Source organism: Triticum aestivum, chromosome 6A, assembly GCF_018294505.1.
Source record: "Triticum aestivum cultivar Chinese Spring chromosome 6A, IWGSC CS RefSeq v2.1, whole genome shotgun sequence".
Taxonomy (NCBI): domain Eukaryota; kingdom Viridiplantae; phylum Streptophyta; class Magnoliopsida; order Poales; family Poaceae; genus Triticum; species Triticum aestivum.
This window is the reverse complement of record NC_057809.1, coordinates 169409326-169425657: the sequence shown is the minus strand read 5'-3', so window position 1 is coordinate 169425657 and position 16332 is coordinate 169409326. Positions and strand designations below refer to the sequence as shown.

Sequence of the window (16332 nt, the reverse complement as noted above, 5' to 3'; positions counted from 1 at the left end):
GGCGGCTAGTGCGTCGAGGGGTGAGGCGTTGTTGGTGGCTCCCACGTACCTGAAGGCGGAGCCGGAGGCCGCGGTGGCTTGAGTCAATGGCGGAGGATGCATGGCAACATGGTTTCAGCCTTTCAGGTGCAGCCAGAAGGGGCTGCGGGGCAGAGCGGAGCGGGCGACGGTTGGCAGCGTGGGCGTGCGGTGTCAGTTTTCGTTTGCGAGGGGATTATGGTTTCGTTAGCGATCCATTTCGTTAACAAAGATTTTGGACAATTAGATTGATGATTAGAGAGCTGATATGCTTAATTGTGGATCTGCACTTTCATGCTTTTACAGGGATAGTAGATAGCAACAAAGAGAAAAATGTCTTTGATACAAAGAATAGTAATCAGATAGTACAATCTCTCCCTTACATTTCTCCAGCCAAATATGATATAGTATCATAAGGAAGCTTTGTTCGGTTAATCCTCTCCCCAAGAAGATTGGAGGGGATTGACAAGGATTGATTCGTATTTCGACTTAGAAGAGGTTTAAATCCCCCTCAAAACCCCTTAAATCCACTCGGATTCACACGCAACTGAACAAGGCCGTACGGGTAACGCAGATCCACGTATGTCAACATCAAGTGGAAAACAAAAATTAGAAAGGCATAATTGCAGAAGTTGCATTTTGAACCAAATGGTATTTATCTATGTATAAAACAGGGTGTGAAATCTAACTAGAACTTGAGGTGAACAAAAGACAAGTTTTGATGTAGATGCCAACAACGCTCTACCTAATCCATTAGAAAGCTACAGATAACATGAACGATACATATCAAAGGATTGTCCCCCCTGCGTAACTGTGTCCTTCATGGCAAACAGTGAATAACTTCGGTGGCACTCGTGAAGATGTTCGCGGGCAAAAATACCAGGGATCTTCTCATGCAGGATTGCTAGCCTTTCAGTCTTTTACCAAAAGGTCTGATTGCTCCGGGAGTTCACTGTCTTCGCCATTTCTGCCAAGTTCCTTCTGGCAGGGGACATTCATCGTTTGCTGCGAAGAGATAATTCCCGCAATGGCTTTCATGGCAGCAGCAGCCCGGTCACTGCTGACCACTTCCTCACCAGATCCCTCCACAGGTTCAGTAATCTTACAAGGACCATCTTCATTCTGCTGTGGCGGAGGCACAAAAAAGGGTATCTTGCCCCTCTGCCAGTCATGAAGTACCATCTTGGCTGCTGTTGTCAGATCAGGTTCCCCACCCTAAGAATCAAAAACAGAGGTTGAGAATGAAGCAGTAGATCAGCCCACTCATGGGCTGGGGCCTGGCTAGTCTAGGTTTTGAGTTAACAGCGTTCATCAATATTCTAATCATAAAAGTCAGTAGCTGTATGTTCAACTCTGAATATAGTGAAGTCAGATATATTACTTATTATATAAAGACATACAAGTGTTACGAAATTGCAGTACAGTATGTTCATCTCTGAACAGGCAAGAGAAATATTTGGCAAAATTGTAATAGGAACGGACAATATCACAAGTTTATGCTGTACCTTGAGTAGCTTTCCACTCATCTTGCTCAGCTGGACGAGAAAATCATTATCATCAGCCCTGGTGAGAGCAAGATCAGTAAGTATAAAAGATGTGTCATCTCCTCCGGCTGTGGGTTTTAGTTATTATAGTGAAGGAACACCATCAGGTCAACAATGATGTGTGACGTTCATTATGGACCAGAGTACTTAATAACCAGATATGCCAAGAGCTCCAGAGTTCTAAACATTAGGAAGACTTCAAAAGCAACGCTGTGCACAAAAAAACACAAACACAGCTAATAGGCTGCTATTAGCACTATAGCTAATATAGTTTGCAGCTGTGATATATATCATCTTTAGACGTTACTCCCACGGTAGTGATTAGATATGATTTTTATGATCTTGTTTTTACTCCATTTATGTTATGTGCAGTTTATAAGCATGGGATTATTATTTGATGCTTTAGCACCGCTATTTAATTTTTCAGAATATTAATCAGTGTTACCTAGATACTACGATATCTCATATAGGATAGCTTCGGTGACTGCCTTTCCAGGACCTTGCCGCTAAGAAGCTTTACCAGAAGAGAAAATATGTGTGCTCAGAAAGGAACACAGCTAAAATAAAAGTAAACTAGAACCTTCGGTTGTGTGTGTGTGCATGTGTTTGGGGAGGGGGGGGGGGGGGATACCAGTCTTGTATTTTGTAAGCTCTTTGTAGATGCTCCTTCTTTACACGCCTTAGAACTTCCCCAATGTGCTCAGAAGCATCATCCAAATTTGTCACCCGTACCTGGTGACAAATATTAGTACGTTATTTACTAAAAAAACTCAAAACTAGCATTGCTAAACCAGTGCTAGTCAAGAAAAACAAATATTACTGTCATTCCATAAAATAGGACAACTCTGTACCAATACCCTTCCTACAATGCATATCATGAAATAACAATATACATGAAGACATGGAAATGATGGTTGCAATTAAAGGAATATAATTACTTTCATGTTCAAATGGAAGTTCAACACTTCCTTGAAATAGGAACAAAGATGAGAACATAAAAAAAATAAGATGGGAAAGATAAAAACAGATGAAAATGATAAGAAAATGCTTGAATATCTGCAATTTCAAAAAGAGAAGACAAAAAGGGCACAAGTAGAGATACATACCACACCCTTAAGAACTACATCAGTCTCTGTATCATTGTTTTGGTACACAACCCCAGGGCAATCAATTAAGAAGATTCTTTTAGTCATGGTGATGTATTGCCACACCTTAGTCTCTCCAGGAATCGGAGCTACCTTGCAAACCTACAGGTATATAAAAATTCATCAGAAATTTTTCTTAAAAATTGTCATCTAAAGGACAAGAAAGAAAAGAGAATTACAGTCTTGGAGCGTAATGTGTTGATAACTGAGGACTTCCCAACGTTGGGATATCCAACAAATCCAACAGATATGGCTTGCTTGTCACTCCTCAAACGGGCAAACTGCCTTAATACTGAAAGAAGAGATCCCTGGAAGTGGTTCAAAAGTATAAGTGCACACTATAAAGGAGCACAACAATCATAACACAATATAAAAAAAACTCACTTACTTTTCCAAAAGACTTGTTGATGCTCGCATGGAATGCTAGGGTGGGATAGTCCCTGGACAGAGTACGCAACCACCCTTTTGTTGCCCAAGCAGGTATTAGATCACACTGAACAACAAATGAAATGTGCCCAATCATCATTGTGTTGTAATGCATTGCAACAGGTAAACAATCAACATTTGCACTAAGAGCACAACTTAAAATGATACCTTATTTAGTAAGAATACCAGGTGTTTGTGCTTGGCATTCTCCTTCAGATGTTTCTCCAGATGGTAGCATCTCGTGCCCATTGGATCCCTGGCATCCAACACCTGTGGAAGAAATAACAATTTAAGCAATCAATATATACAGATACTAATTTAAAACAATATCTACATGCAGAGAAATTCTATTGATTACATAGTAAAGAGTAACTCTGATGGGGTCACCACATTGTGTAACACTGACCTGCACAACAACATCTGAAGAGTCAAGAACTTTATAAAGTTCACCCCAAATTCTTTTGCTTTGTCCCTTCTCAAACATATTATGCCTGACTAGATCCCTTAAGCCATCTTCCTCTTCATCCTTTGGCAACTTTGATGAAGCATGTTTTTCCTCAAACGCATCTAAAAAGCACAAAATAAAAGTTTACCAAGATACACAGCTATCCTTGACAAATAATACATGCAACTTCATGCAATTAAATATTACTTTAGAAAATTATGGAACTTCTTAAGACTGACACACTTATTCTTTGTCATATACAGTAGCAGATGAACAGCCAGTAGGCCAGATTTCTTTGTTATATGCATGCAAAGTTGAATGACATATTCGGCTCTAGCTCCAGAACTGGAGACCAATCTTAAAGCTAATCGCTCTGACTCGTACCTTGAGAATCATCAGCTTTCTTTATAAGAGATTCATAATCAAGACTGGATAGATTTGGTCGTTTACGCTTGCCCTTTGGTCCAAAGGCATGCTCAAAAGGCTCAGTGTCAAGAAGATGTGCACGAGCTTGCTGTATAATCAACATGAGCGAACATATGTGAGCAGAAAAATCATCTTACAATATGATACTTCACAATAATGTGGAAGGTTCCAAGCTATTTAACCAAAAATAAAATTGAACCCAGGAGTACAAGTAATTAAGTTAAACACTAGTTTCAGCAAAATAGTGTCAGTCACATACACTAATACTCCATGAGCTGCACGTGCAAAATCAATGATCAGGATGATAGAAGTATACATAAGTGTTTACCTTCTGATGATCCTGCAGAAGCGATAGTGGCAGCTGTTTAGATTTCAGTAACACACTGTAGTTATTTGTAAGCCGTGCCTGGAGTTCTTGCCTGAAATATTCAAGTTCTTTCTGATTGATAACTCGTGTATTTCCTGTGATAACCAAAGAGGCAGAATAATACAATCAACATTCACTGTTACACCACCAGGCTTATAATGGAATAAATTCGTACAAAATTAATCGTCAATCATCTGCACTGCATATCCTGTGACAGTATAACAAATTCAATCCAATAAAAATCATAACAAAGTTTGATTTAACCAACTGTTATGTAGACGATCTGATGTATCACCCACCAAGTTCACTATATGTACTGTGTCTTAGCAATTACTTGAGCCAATCAGTACTCAGACAGACTCTAATCAGCAAAAGAGCTTTAGGCATGGTAATTGCTACACTACTAACTGGATACAAAAATGAAACCATAACATCTTCTCTGCTCTCCTCATACATCTATCAAGCTCCCGACTGCTCCTAACAGCGCGTTTGGTTGGGGGGAGTTGGGAATGGGAGTTTCAGATGGGTGAGACATAAAATCTCTTGATTGGATCAGGGACTTGGGAATTAAGAAGGGAAGTGGCAAGGGAATTAGTAGGCCCAACTCCCATCGATCTCTTCCCTAGGGGGACCCTGGTAATTCAACGAAGGAATGGGAGTTGACGTTTAAGAAAAATTGTTGCAGATTTGTTGGCCCAGATCACGTAGCAAAAGAAAAGGCTCTACAGAAATCCTAACTAAATACTTGCGGAAGTATTATTTTTCCTCCAAATAAATCGGCGAGCTAACTGCTCCCTAATCTGTAGATGCAACGCCAGGCACGAGTACATCTCAGCCAAGCAGCAAGTTGCATCCCATCTGTTTTTTCAATACATACATTCAGATTTTGCTAGCAACAGATTTTGATTCTTTATCTTTCCATTTACATACCCTTGCAGATCAATTTTCCTTTCAAATTATTTTCTTGGCTTCACATGTTACAGGTTGGTTTCATCATTTACGTGTCCCCTTCCTTTAACTTTGTTCATGATAATTATTCCACAAATTATTTCCCAGACCACACCAAACATGGGATGGGGACTAATAGTCCACTTCCCAAGTCTAATCCCTCAGACAACTCCCTCTCATAAATTCCCATTCCCTTTCACTTAATCTACCAAACACGCTGTAAAGGTGTACACATCCCTACTTGATCCAAATCAACAGCAACGTAATTACCTGCCCTCGTATCTTAAGGGCATCGATCAAGTGCGCAACAAGAAAAACAAACAGAGAGGTAGGGGGATTTGCTCACCGAACCACCGGCGGTCAGGCTCGATGCGGGTGTTGGGGAGCTCCTTGGACTGGAGGTCGTGCTTGACGATCTTCCCACCGCGGTCCCTCATGGGCCTTAGTTTGTACATCTTGAGCCGCCGCACCGTGGCCGCGGACCGGCTCCCGCCGGCGCCGCTGCCGCCGCCAGCACCCTTCTTGTCATTGGGGCGGTTGACGTCGAGAGAGTGACGGGGCTTGCCCGACACATTCACTGACCGCTCCTTCTTCTTCCCCATCGCGCGCTGGGCGAAGCTCTCTGGTTGGTTTTCCCCTGTTTGTTTCCGTGAGATGAGAGGAGGCGGTTGAAGGAGGCGACGAGGAGGGATAGGCTATCAAAAATATTACACATCACCATAGATTGCAAATATGTACTGGACAGCAGCAATTTGAACAAAAACATGTACTGGACAGCAAGAAGTTGAGCAAAAAATGTACTGGACAGCAGCATATACAAGGGGGGAGGAAGAGGGTTCATACCTTGAGGAGAGGAGGGTCTGATTCCCTCTGCCGCCGCGCCGGAGTGCCGCCCTAGACCCCTGCCTTCTCCTGGTATCCTGCAGATCGAGAGAGTACGAGATAAGCAATAATGGAAACCGGCGGCGCCGGAGATGGATCGAGGGAGGGAGGTCCGGCGGCGCAAGATCTGGAGCGAGGGAGAGGGCTGGCTCTGCAGGAGATGTAGCGAGGGAGAGGGGACGCGGCGCGCACGAGCTAGGAGAGGGGTCGGCGGCGCAGCAGAGAGAGCGGGAGGGAGGAAAAGGGCCGGCGGCGAAGCAGAGAGAGGGAGGAAGAGGGCCGGCGGCGCACCTGAGCGAGAGGAAGGAGGAGGTCGAGCGGCGCCAGGAGAGGAGCAGCGATAGGGTTGCGGAAGTGGGAAAGGGCTCGTACTGCGTGATTCCATCGATTTTATCGGGGTCGAGTGGAGGCCTGGTAACGGGTCCGACCCATGACATTCCGGCCCGTGACTGCAACCAAACACACCCTAAGCGCCCGAAGCCCATAGGTAGCTGGCGCCTGCTGCGGCGCATTGTTGGGCCGGCCCGCGAAGGCAAAGGGCAGAAAAGCGCAAAAAAATGCGACTCGCCAGGATTGGAACTTGCAACACCAAGTCTCCGGCCGAACTTAGTTTGACCACTACAGCAAGTGGAGAGTTGTGACTGGTCATAGTGCTATCAGTATAAGAACAAGTGTGGCCGCTATTTTTCTATCACTTAGGTTTTTTATTTAAAAAATTCCATGAATTTTAAACAGTTAATCAATTTTGAGAGAAATGTTTATCATTTTTCAAGAAAAAGTACATAAAGTTAAAAAAGTTCATCGCTTGTGAGAAAAGTTCATCGATTTAGAAAACATGTGATTACTACAAAAAAGTTCATGAATTCAAAAAAGTTCACGAATTCAGAAAATTTGTTGAAATTGGAAATAGTTCATCAATTTAGAAAAAAAAATCATTGAATTTGAAAAAAAATCACTTTTTGAAAAAAGTTCATCAAATTGGAAAATTAGTTCATCAAATTTTAAAAGTAGTTCATCAATTTTCCAAAAAGTTCATCGATTTGTTCAACAAATTCGAAAAAAGTTCATAGAATTTGAAAAAGTTCATAGAATTTGAAAAAGTTCATAAAATTTGAAAAAAAAAGTTCATCTATTTAGAAGAAAAGGTTCATGAATTTTAAAAACGCACACTAAAGAAAACAAAAAGGAGGAAACAGAAAAAAGATACAAGAAGGAAAGAAAATGCAAAAAAGAAGAACAAAAAAGAAAAAACAAACTAAACTAATGGACAAAATAAAAGGAAAAGACCAAGCATCTGTGCAGCATGCGGGATGGATAACTTGGTGGTTGGAACGAGGCACTTGCGATCAAGGGGTCGCCGGTTTGAACCCCTTATCGCACTTTTTTTGCGCTCGCGACACTGGAAACAATGGGTCGGCCCAGTTTGGAGCGCTGCAGGCGCCCGTTTGCAAAATGCACAATAACGGACGCCTGCAGCGCCAAATAGGAAATGCCAGGGTTTTGTAGGACAGACGACGGGGATGGGTTGGTCGACAGGCCATCTGCTGGTCGGGCTGATATTGTACTATACTTGGCCAAATGGGTCATGCCTGATAGGCCGGCTTGTTAGCACGCGTGCCTGGCCCGTGGTGGGCCGGCCCAGCACGTGATTAATCGGGTCGTGCCCGGCACGTGTGAAAGGATCGATATGGTTGACTAGAGGGGGGTGAATAGGCAACTAACAATTTTTTTGCTTTTCTTTAACAAGTTAAACTTTGCATCAAAATAGGTTGTCTAGAAATGCAACTAGGTGAGCAACCTATATGATGCAACGAGGATAGGTACACAAGCAAGCAAGAGATATGAAACAAGTAAGCTTGCTTAAATAAAGGCACGAGATAACCAAGAGTGGAGACGGTGAAGACGAGGATGTGTTACCGAAGTTCCTTCCCTTTGAGAGGAAGTACGTCTCCGTTGGAGCGGTGTGGAGGCACAATGCTCCCCAAGAAGCCACTAGGGCCACCGTATTCTCTTCACGCCCTCACACAATGCGAGATGCCGTGATTCCACTATTGGTGCCCTTGAAGGCGGCTACCGAACCTTTACAAACAAGGTTGGGGCTCTCTCCACAACTTAATTGGAGGCTCCCAACAAAACCACGAAGCTTCACCACAATGGAATATGGCTTCGAGATGACCTCAACCGTCTAGGGTGCTCAAACACCCAAGAGTAACAAAATCCACACAAGAAAGTATGGAGGAACCAAATATCCTTTGGTGGAAGTGTAGATCTAGGTCTCCTCCTTCAATCCCTAGCAAATCAACAAGTTTGAGTGGCTAGAGAGAGAGATCGGGCAAGAGAGCTTGAAGGGCATCAATGGTGGAGTGAGAGAGGTCAAAGGTAGGAGAGGAAGGTGGGAGAAGCTCCCTTATATAGTCACCCTCAATTTCCAACCGTTACTGCGAATTTAGCACTGCAGCGGTACAACCGGTCCTCGTCCCGGTACAACCGGGACTCACGGTGTATCTGTAGAACCCTACCAAGTGGTACAACCGGACCAAGGGGGCGGTAGTACCGGCTAAGAAAAATAACCGGACTAACCGCCTGGCCACCGCACAATCACCGCATCAAAACAGGAGCTTGACCGGTACTTGAGCGGTGCCTGGCCGGAACAACCGTATGGCCTTGAGCTCTTGGGTGGCTAAGTCCTGAGCGGAAGAACCGCTTGGACCACCGGTGGTACCGGTCATTGTGGAACGACGGACCAACCGGGCCACTACCGCTCAAGAACCGCATCAAACCAGAAGCGAGAGCGGTACTTGAGCGGTGCATGGACGGAACCACCGCCCCAGCTGTTGCAGAGCATGGTGGCGGTACCACCGCCCGAAGGCAGCGGTACAACCGCTCGAGCACAGCTGGTGAGCGACAAGACCAGCGGTACAACCGCTCCAGAGAGTGGTACAACCGCTGGGCAGAAACAGTGAGCAGAAAAGAAAAGAGGGGAAGAGGCAAGGAAAACTCTCTCACTCACACACACCGGAGGAAGGCAAAGAGAGGGTGAGAAAAGTGTACGTGAACTGATTCCCCCGGAGCTTCCTAATGAGGATTCCCTCTTGATAGTACGGGTACTCTACGACCAAAGAAAATAAAACCGTAGAGGACAAGTCTTCGATCTTTTCCTTCGAGAGGTAATAGCAATCCGATGTAAGCCTAAGCATCGAGAACCTGAAACATATAGCACACGTTTAGACCACAAAGGGTTATCATCATCATCCAAAATATAAAGTAGGGAAATGCCCTTTCAATCTCTCCCTTTTTGGTGGATGATGACAACAACACGATTTGCAAGAGATAAGTCAATGAAATCTAGACGGAACTCCCCCTGAATGTGTGCCCCAACAAGTACTAGCTGTTAGAAAGCATGGGCACACTTTCAGGACTAGACTCCCCCTAGATTTTATAGACTCATCACTCTGAGCTCAAAAGGATAGACAATATAATACTTAGAGGCAATAATAATGATAAAGACCTACGAATAAACGGAGTAGCAAGTCTAGCAAGTCACACACATAGCACGGAACGAAACAAGTCCACAAACAAACACAAAAACACGAGAACAAGAGAAAATAACCCAAGCAAATCCCCGAGACCTATAGAACCCTCTCCCCCTTTGGCATCAAGACACCAAAAAGGAAAAGAGCGAAGCTAGCGACCCAAAGCTCAGGCGTCCTCCTCTGACTCCTCAGTCGCATCTGGATCTTCATCATCAGAGTCGTCATCGTCGTCGTGATCAGATACTTCCATGGCATTGTCAGTTGCTGCAAACGAGGATGATGGCTGGGGAGGGGCTTCATCATCAGTCCAGGTGCTATGGGTAGAGATCCAACGCTCCTCTGGGGTGATGCTCTTCTCAGAGCCACTCTGAACCTGCATGTTGAGGTGCTTCATCATTGCAATTTGGCGACGTCGTGCGAGCTTCTCATTGACATGTGCCTCATACATCTTCTTCTGGATGTCAGCCTGGAGACAAAAGGTCTTCTTTACCTTGGCAGTAAGTTTGGCCACCCACGAAGGCTTGGCCCCTGGCTCCAGCTCAAAGTCCTCATCGTCAGAAGTAGCATAGACATCCTCGGGAGCATGTTCAGGGAAGCGAGGCTCGGCATGCTTCTTCTTCTTAAGGAGCTTGACCTCATGAACAGTGAGGTTGTCTGGAGAAGTGAGGAGCTCTCCAGGACGATGAACAGCCCACACAGAGTTCAGAAAGCACATGACAAATGGAGCGTAGATTGGGACTTTACGGTAGATGACCATGTTGTACATCTCATGCCACAGCCAATTTGACACATCAAACGTTGCCCCTGTCCCCACCATGGTCTTCATGGCAACCATCAAATCAACCAGATAGCCATGAATTTCATCTTGATTGTCCACCTTGGGCAAGAGCACATTGCGGAAAACTCGGTGCATGATGTCATAGACCTTCTCCAAATCCTTGGATTCTCCAATAATCCCACGGCCCCTAATGTACAGAGGGGCAAGCTTCTCCTCAGGCATGGACTCAGGAAAATCATGAGGGCGAATGCCACCCCTTCCTTGCAGACCGGTATCCTCGTACCTAATAGCATTGCAGAAAGCCCTCCAGGGAACGTGAAACAATTCATCACGACACATGAAGGTGAGAGTGCGCGCATCATCTTCTCCAAAATGAACCGTGGCATAGAACTGATGGATAAGTTGAACATCAAAGTCATAGTTGACTGACATGATCTTGACAAGATCAAACTCCTCGCAGAGAGCTAGTGCCTCACCAAAATACTCCATGTTGTTTCTCCAATGATCAAAATCAATTGTCCACTGCTTGGCATATCTGTTCTTGTTGTGCTCAAAGAGTTCATGAACAATCCGCACTTGCATCTCATTCCGGAACTGAACAGTGGTCCAACGGGGAGCAATGGGAACCTCATACGGATTCTTTGAGCGGTAGGCTTCCCAATCCTTTGCTTTCCAACGATGCAATGGCATGACAACACGTTGCTTAGCAGCTGTAGACTTTTCACGACGAGTGGGCTTGGTGGGAATCACAACTTCTTCATCATCTGACACAACCGGGCGCAAGGTCCTTCGTGCCCTCTTCTTGGTCTTGCGAGGAGCAGAGCGAGAACTAGAGCCACCTGAACACACACACGAAAAGAACACACAAAAAAACCAACAAGGATGAGAGGATTGCACCCACTAGTAGAAAAGGAACAAGTTGCAACAACAGAGAAGATAGAACAGTGCTTAGTGGTTGATATACTCCGGTTGTACCAGATCTTCTGCCGGTAGTACCGCTCTAGCGGTTGTACCGCCCATAGGGGCGGTAGAACCGCTGACAGTGGCACTACCAGGGAAGATAGATCTAACCGAGGCATACGAGTCACACAAGTAATATTCCGAATTCTAAGTGCTGCAAACAAGACAGGAGGCTAACAAAGAACTCTTCTAAGCCATAGATCGAACACTAAATGCGGAAAGATGGGTAAAGCCCTAGGCAAGGAATAACCCTAACCAAAAACTAGAGGCAAAGAACACGAGGCATTACCACCATCCATGGGAAGAGATCGGAAGGCCTCCACGGAGAGAATCCATGGAGAGCCAAGGATCCGAAGCGCGAGACGCACTCCGGGGCAGGGGTAGAGATGGCCGGCGGCTAGGGCAAGAAAAATAGGAACGAGGACGAAGGGAAAAAGACAAACCTTCAGCCCCGTCGAGATATATATAGGCCCGTATGCACGCCCCGGTAGAACCGCTTAGGGCAGCGGTTGTACCGCTCGTCTGGTACAGACTAGTGGATGGAGGCGGTACTTCCGGTGCCTGGAAGGCAGCGGTAGTACCGCACGGCAACAACCGGTAGTACCGGACGTGGGTTACCGTGGGATTGTGCGGTGGAACCGCTCAAGTACCGAACGGAAACCCTTGGGACGGCACAACCCGGTACCAGCCGTAGAACCGCTCGTGGTACCGGTTGTACTTCCCGACCACCCAAGCCCAAACCAAGATCAAATGAGTGCAATTCGGAGGGAGGAAGAAGGGGCACAAAGACAGGAGAGAAACAACACCCTAGGAGAACCTAACACAAAGAGCAAAGAGAGAAAGAGAGAAAACAACATGAGAACAGCAATGCTAACTCCAACTCCCCGAAGAGAGGACGGTGGCCGAGGCCACCTATGTTTGAGTCAATTGGTATGGCACCGCGAAGAATTATCCTTGGGTCCATGACCAAAACTCGTCTTTGAAGCACAAGTACCATCAAATATGGCTAATGTGAAAGACACAATCAATTTATGCATAATGGGGGAAGGGAGAGTTCATTGAGAGAACAACACTCCCCTATGTCCATGCCTACACCTAAACTAGACAACAAGTTGAGCGTGGTAGGGTGTGCAAGGGTTCAAGCCACATTGCTCGAATCAATGATATTTAGCTCATGCCTTAACTCGCGAAATCTTGCTTCATCTAAGGGCTTCGTGAAAATATCTGCAAGGTTGTCATGAGTGTTGACATAGTTGAGCTCGATCTCTCCTCGTCTAATGTGATCCCGGATGAAGTGATACCGGATCTCAATATGCTTCGTCTTGAAATGTTGTACCAGATTAAGAGAGATCTTGATGGCACTTTCATTGTCACACCAAAGAGGCACTTTGTCACAAGTGACACCGTAATCCTTTAAAGTTTGCCTCATCCATAGGAGTTGAGCACAACAACTACCGGCGGCAACATACTCCGCCTCAGTGGACGAGAGAGACACACAACTTTGTTTTTTGGAAGACCAACTTACCAAAGAGCAACCAAGGAATTGGCACCTTCCGGAAGTGGACTTCCTATCCACTTTGTCTCCCGCCCAATCGGAATCCGAGTACCCTACAAGCTTGAAGTTTGATCCTCTGGGGTACCATAGGCCAAAGTTTGGGGTATGAGCCAAATATCGAAAGATTCGTTTGACCACCACATAGTGACTTTCCTTAGGTGCGGCTTGAAACCGTGCACAAATTCCCACACTCAACATGATGTCCGGTCTAGATGCACAGAGGTAAAGCAAGGATCCAATCATGGAACGATATACCTTTTGATCCACCACTTTACCATTGGGATCTAAGTCAAGTTGGCACTTGGTGGGCATTGGAGTGGAAGCCGGCTTGACGTCACTTAGCTTGAATCTCTTGAGCATGTCTTGAGTATATTTGGATTGATTGATGAAAGTTCCTTCTCTTCTTTGCTTCACTTCGAACCCTAGAAAGAACTTCAACTCTCCCATGGAGGACATCTCGAACTTTGAGGTCATGAGAGCGGCAAATTCCTCATTGAAAGCTTTGTTAGGAGAACCAAATATAATATCATCAACATATAATTGGCACACAAACAACTCCCCTTTGACCTTCTTAGTAAAAAGAGTGGGGTCGATTAGCCCAACTTCAAAACCACGGTCTTGTAACAACTCGGTAAGGTGGTCATACCACGCACGTGGGGCTTGTTTAAGGCCATAGAGCGCCTTATCGAGTTGATACACATGATCGGGAAAGTAGGGATCCTCGAACCCGGGGGGTTGCTTGACGTAAACCAATTCATTAATGGGACCATTAAGAAAAGCACTCTTCACATCCATTTGTTGTAACTTAAAATTATGATGAGAAGCATATGCAATTAACAAGCAAATGGATTCAAGACGAGCAACGGGAGCAAAGGTTTCACCGTAGTCGATACCCTCGACTTGGGAGTAGCCTTGTGCTACCAAACGAGCCTTGTTGCGAATGATAATCCCATGGGCATCTTGCTTGTTCTTGAATATCCACTTGGTTCCAATGACATTGTGGTTCCCCGTTGGCCTTGGCACCAATCTCCACACTTTGTTGCGCTCGAAGTTGTTGAGTTCTTCGTGCATGGCATTGAGCCAATCCGGATCTTCTAGCGCCTCATAGACCTTGTGGGGTTCCACACAAGAGACAAACGCGTGATGCTCACAATAATTTGCTAATTGTCTACGAGTGCTTACCCCCTTTCTTAAGCTTCCAAGCACATTCATCATGAGATGATCCTTGCTGGAGAGCTTGGATGCAATCTTGGCGGCACGACGCTCTAATTCCTCCTCGATGGTGAGTTGAGGAGCGTTTACTTGATCATCTTGAGCGCTATCATGAACTTGTTCTTGATCTTGAACTTGCTCGGGGGAAAGAACTTGACCTTGGGCATCACTTGGTGTGTCAACACCGTCTTGAGTATGATCTTGCCCTTGGTCTTGTTCATGAGGTTGAGGGCCTTCACTTTGTTCTTCGGAAGCGTGTGGGCCTTGGGTTGGTGATGGCTCCACTTGAGTGGAGCATTGTCCTTCTCCTTCGGCCACAAGGGGTTCCTCAATGGGTAGGATAAAACCAACACTCATTATTCTTATGGCTTGAGGAGGAATTTCATCACCTACATCACAAGTGCCACTTTGCTCCACTTGGGAGCCGTTATTCTCATCAAACTCCACGTTACACGTCTCCTCAATAAGTCCCGTGGATTTATTGAGGACACGGTAAGCATGAGAGTTTGTAGCATAACCAAAAAATATGCCCTCATGAGCTCTAGCCTCAAATTTAGACAACCGAACACCTTTCTTGAGAATGAAACACTTACACCCGAACACCCGGAAGTACTTGAGGTTGGGCTTGTTACCGGTGAGTATCTCATATGGAGTCTTGTTCAAGCCCTTGCGGAGGTAGAGCCGATTGGATGCATGACACGCGGTGTTGATGGCTTTGGCCCAAAAGTTGTACGGAGACTTGAACTCCGCCATCATGGTCCTTGCCGCATCCATCAACGTCCGGTTCTTCCTTTCCGCAACACCGTTTTGTTGAGGGATGTATGGTGCGGAATATTGATACTTGATTCCCTCATCACTAAGAAATTCATCCAAGGTGTAGTTCTTGAACTCGGTGCCGTTGTCACTTCTTATTGTCAAGATCTTTGCATTGTGTTGACGTTGTGCTTCATTTGCAAAGTCAATGACGGTTTGTTGGGTCTCGCTCTTCCTCTTGAAGAAATACACCCACGTGTACCTTGAGTAGTCATCCACAATCACCAAGCAATACTTCCTACCTCCAAGACTATAGAAGGATGGAGGCCCAAAGAGATCCATGTGAAGGAGCTCCAAAGGCCTCTTTGAATAAATGATAGTCGTGGGAGGGTGAGCCTTCTCATGTAGCTTTCCTTCGATACAGGCACTGCAAGCACGATCTTTAGCAAAACTAACATTCGTTAGTCCACGGACATGGTCCCCCTTGAGGAGACTTTGCAAAGATCTCATATTGACATGGGCTAAACGGCGATGCCAAAGCCATCCACATCAACTTTAGCCATTAGGCATGTCGCGGTCTTAGTGGGTCACTCCGAAAAGTTAATCACATATAGACCGTTCTCGACATGCCCAATAAAGGCTACTTTAAGAGTCTTGCTCCACAAGAGGGCCACGGTATCGATATCAAAGAAAGTGGCAAAGCCCATGATTGCAAGTTGACGAACGGAAAGTAAATTGTATGCAAGGGACTCAACAAGCATGACCTTCTCGATCGTGAGATCATGAGAGATGACCACCTTGCCAAGTCCCAATACCTTAGAAGATGAGGCGTCACCCCACTCGACATTGGTGGGCATAGATGGAACCTTGTGCACGTCCACCACCAAGTCCTTACTTCCGGTCATATGATTTGTAGCTCTGCTATCAAGCAACCATGATCCACCACCGGAAGCAAACACCTACAAGAGATCAATGCTTGGTTTTAGGTACCCATTTTGTAATGGGTCCTTTGATGTTAGTAACAAGGGTCTTAGGAACCCAAATAGACCATTCAATGTATTCATGAAGAGAACCAACAAATTTGTCATAAGCATGCCCATCAGTAGCACGGCATAACACATAAGAAGGATTAAAATCGCCGGCTTTGTTGGGAGGGGTGACATTGCCCTTCTTGACATTATTCTTCTTCTTCTCCTCGGGGGCACTCTCTCCCTCCCTCACAAAGGTTTGCATGAGAGGAGGAGGCCGTTTGGTCTTGTCATTCTTCTTCTTGTTCTTGGAGTCGGGGACGTACCCAACCCCTTCCTTGGCCACACCTCCCTTTTGGTTGGTCAAGAGAT

At 45.4% G+C, this 16332-nt stretch overlaps 1 protein-coding gene across 3 annotated transcripts; it reads right to left on the bottom strand.

Annotated features, from left to right (window-relative positions):
• Positions 1-627: 627 nt before the first annotated feature.
• Positions 628-6572, bottom strand: LOC123132643 (nuclear/nucleolar GTPase 2). 3 transcript variants are annotated; one of them, XM_044552478.1, is made up of 14 exons: positions 6493-6572; positions 6163-6239; positions 5666-5956; positions 4333-4466; positions 3963-4092; positions 3540-3700; positions 3302-3403; positions 3096-3200; positions 2887-3015; positions 2669-2809; positions 2194-2294; positions 1524-1581; positions 899-1233; positions 628-858 (listed from the first exon to the last, which is right to left on the bottom strand). In XM_044552478.1, exons 3-13 carry the CDS (start codon positions 5919-5921, stop codon positions 931-933), a joined length of 1620 nt encoding a protein of 539 aa, XP_044408413.1. In that variant the 5' UTR covers positions 5922-5956; positions 6163-6239; positions 6493-6572; the 3' UTR covers positions 628-858; positions 899-930. The 3 variants fall into 3 exon arrangements, with proteins under 3 accessions (XP_044408413.1, XP_044408411.1, XP_044408412.1); XM_044552476.1 differs by having other exon boundaries at positions 628-1233; XM_044552477.1 differs by having other exon boundaries at positions 628-1233; positions 5666-6014; positions 6493-6571.
• Positions 6573-16332: the final 9760 nt, after the last annotated feature.

Coding starts and splice junctions, on each gene's coding strand:
- LOC123132643 (XM_044552476.1), bottom strand. CDS start 5,921: ATGGGGAAGAAGAAGGAGCGGTCAGTGAATGTGTCGGGCAAGCCCCGT. Junction 3,701..3,962: donor GAAAGCTGATGATTCTCAAG/GTACGAGTCAGA, acceptor TGTGCTTTTTAG/ATGCGTTTGAGGAAAAACAT. Junction 1,582..2,193: donor GCTTACAAAATACAAGACTG/GTATCCCCCCCC, acceptor TGCTCTCACCAG/GGCTGATGATAATGATTTTC.